The sequence below is a fragment of the Charadrius vociferus genome, unplaced genomic scaffold, assembly GCF_000708025.1.
Source record: "Charadrius vociferus isolate BGI_N301 unplaced genomic scaffold, ASM70802v2 scaffold917, whole genome shotgun sequence".
Classification (NCBI taxonomy): domain Eukaryota; kingdom Metazoa; phylum Chordata; class Aves; order Charadriiformes; family Charadriidae; genus Charadrius; species Charadrius vociferus.
In genome coordinates this window covers 1665560-1668520 of record NW_009649175.1, presented here as the reverse complement: position 1 = coordinate 1668520, position 2961 = coordinate 1665560, and the positions used below count along the sequence as shown (strand labels likewise).

Here is a 2961-nt window from a genome sequence, read left to right as displayed (position 1 = left end):
CCAGAGCCGTGTCGGTGACTGCAGCCCCATGTTGGAAGAGCCAGGGAGGGGTTGGGACGGTGGTTGCGGTACGGGGAGACCCCCAACCTGTTCAGCTATCATGTCCCCTCACAGGCGAGGAGTACCGTCCCCTGCTCCCCACCCGTGAGACCTCCCTGCGCATCCTCACCACCGCCCTCAGCCCCTTGGACTACCGCAAGTGGAGGAGGAAGCCCTGGTACTGGCGTGTCTTCAAGGTCTTCAAGGTGAGGAGGTGGTGGTGGGGACATGGGGCAGGAGGAACTCCCTCACAGGGTGTCCCCATCCCTGCTGGCCCCAGGGGCTGTGTCACGCCTGGGCTTTGCAATGGCGATGGTGGGACAAGGGCAGGCAGGTGGGGGGACAGGTCCTGGGGCATCTCCTGGGGCGTCCCATTTGGGGGGTTCCTCATCCCCGCTCATGGCTGTTCCTCCCAGGTGCCGGTGGAGCTGGTGCTGCTGCTCACCGTTCCTGTGGTGGACCCTGACAAGGACGACCTGAACTGGAAGAGACCCCTCAACTGCCTGCACGTCCTCACCAGCCCCCTGCTCTGCGTCCTCACCCTGAAGTCGGGCGCCTGTAAGAGCCCGGGGTGGCTTTAGAGGACAAAGCTTTACCTTCTTCCACAAGCCTGGTCAGATCCTGCCCGGCCCACACGGAGCTGCTCTGATGCCCCCTCTCTCCACCCTGTGCAGATGGGCTGTACCAGATCCAGGGCATCTTCCCAGTCTGGGGACTCATCACACTGGTTGGCTCTGTCCTGGCCATCATCATCTTCATCACCACAAGCAATGAGGAGCCACCCAAATACCACTGCGTAAGGTGTCCCCCAGCCGTGAACATCCACCGGGGATCAGCCTGGCCTGCTCTGGGGGCAGAGCAGGAGCCAGGACCTCCTTTCCAGTCCCCAATGTCCCCCAAGAGGGACACAGCTAGCTGGAGGTCTACAGGGTCCTGTGGGACGCACCCAGGGACCAGCTTACCCCTCTGCCTGGCAGGTATTTGCCTTCCTGGGGTTTTTGGCCAGTGCCATGTGGATCAACGCCGCGGCCACGGAGCTGGTGAACATCCTCCGGACCCTGGGCATCATCTTCCAGCTGAGCAACACCGTGCTGGGCTTGACGCTGCTGGCCTGGGGCAACAGCATCGGTGGTGAGGGCTCCTCCGCTGCACCCAGCGCCCAGCGCAGGCGCACCCCTCCTCCTGCCATCCCCCAAGGTCTCCCCTTCTCCCTCTGCAGACACCTTCTCCGACCTCACCATGGCACGGCAGGGCTATCCCCGCATGGCCTTCTCCGCCTGCTTCGGGGGCATCATCTTCAGTATCCTTTGGGCGCCGGGTGTGGGTGGTGGTGCTTGGGGCAGGGGCTGCCTCAGTTTCCCTGCCCGCAGCCCAGGGAGAGCCCCTGCTCCTGGGGCAGCCTCTGGGCAGGATCCATCCCAGAGTCCCGGGGATGTTGGCAACCTCCCTGCTGGCCGCACAGTGCAAAGGGACTGGTGTGGTATTTAGGAGCTGCGGGGACAGAGCCGGGAGCATCACCCCATCCCCACGGCTCTGCCAGCCCCAGCGGGGTGGGGCTTTGGGCTGGAATCTGGCAGATTTGGGATCTACCAAAGAGAAGGAGGGGAAGAGGCTGTGCCACCATCCAGGAGGCTTTGGGTGGTCCCCAAACCAGAATGAAGTCTCTCCTCAAGCGCTTGAGGCTGTATTTGCCACAAACAGGCAACGCTTTGGGCTAGGCGGTAGCCATGGGGTGGGCACAGGAGGGCCGGTGCTGTCCCCCTCCCCAGGGCAGGAGGGACATGTCCGTCTCCATCGCTCCTCTGTGCTGTGTCTCCATCCTCAACGTGCCCCAGACATCCTGGTCGGCGTGGGACTGGGCTGCCTGCTGCAGATGACCAGCAGCCAGCTGGTGGTGAAGGTAAGGCTGCCCTGGTGGCAGTGACACGGTGGCACGGGTCGGACTGGCAGCAGGACCCCAAGTGTCACTCCACATCGCTCCCCATCTCTCCGGCAGCTGGAGCCCGACAGCCTCCTGGTCTGGATCCTCGCCGGGGCCCTGGGGCTGAGCTTGGTCTTCTCCTTCGTGTCGGTGCCCGCCCAGTGCTTCCAGCTGGGCAAGGCGTACGGCGTCTGCCTCATCCTCTACTACCTGGCCTTCCTCTGCGTGGCCCTGCTCACCGAGTTCAGGGTGATCCGTCTCTCCGCCATCTGACCGGTCCCACCGCCGGCAGGAGACGCGCACATCCATCCCCCTGACTCTCCCTCTGCCTCCCCGTCGCATCGGGGCCTCGCTCTCCCCTCTCCCTTGTCCCTGCCGTAGGGGGACAAGGGCACCTCAACCCCAACCGTGCCGCTGCCACCACGTGCTGGAGGCATCACGTGCCAGCCCGACCTTTGCTTTCTGGGGACGGGGGTGGGGGGGGTGTCGGTTGTTGTGGTTTGGGAAAGGAAAAGGAGCTGTTAGTCATTAGCTCCATCCTCTCCCTGCTCCGTTTAATCTTGTTTAACTTCAGGTGGTTCCGAGGAGGAGTGAGGTTAAGACCTCGGCTTCCTCCGGTCCCGGTGGCAGGGGTAGAGGAGAGGGCAGCTCCAGCGCCCGGGGTCAGCCACGGCAAAGGTTTTACCTCTTCAACCACTTTTATTTTGCCCCTCCGTGCTGGCTGGTGTGGGACGGGGCGAGGGCAGTCGGTGCCGCACGGGGTAAGGGAGGTCTCAGCGCCAAGTTCGTCACTGCGAAGGAGATGACGTGTTCGTACCGCGGGTCTGAAATAGCAGCCGAGGCGCAGCGAGACGGGGTGAAGGCGAGACAAAGCTCCAGGGCAGTGCTTGGGTGGTTTTTTTTTTTTTTAAACGCAAGCAAAGCTGGAGGAAAAATAAAATAACAAACCCAACAAACCAAGGGAGGCTGGTTTCCCCTGCTTTTTTTAAGCTGTGTTTTTC

General features: G+C 62.6%; 1 protein-coding gene across 1 annotated transcript in view; it reads left to right on the top strand.

Annotated features, from left to right (window-relative positions):
* Window positions 1–2249, top strand: part of SLC8B1 (solute carrier family 8 (sodium/lithium/calcium exchanger), member B1) — a gene marked incomplete at its 5' end in the record, with an annotated part of 3756 nt that extends 1507 nt beyond the window's left edge. Inside the window, 8 exons of the mRNA XM_009888632.1 lie at window positions 5–30; window positions 115–245; window positions 456–597; window positions 714–835; window positions 1017–1170; window positions 1259–1339; window positions 1875–1939; window positions 2036–2249. Of these exons, the coding sequence (XP_009886934.1) occupies window positions 5–30; window positions 115–245; window positions 456–597; window positions 714–835; window positions 1017–1170; window positions 1259–1339; window positions 1875–1939; window positions 2036–2233 (919 nt within the window). The remainder of the gene's footprint in view (window positions 1–4; window positions 31–114; window positions 246–455; window positions 598–713; window positions 836–1016; window positions 1171–1258; window positions 1340–1874; window positions 1940–2035) is intronic.
* Window positions 2250–2961: the final 712 nt, after the last annotated feature.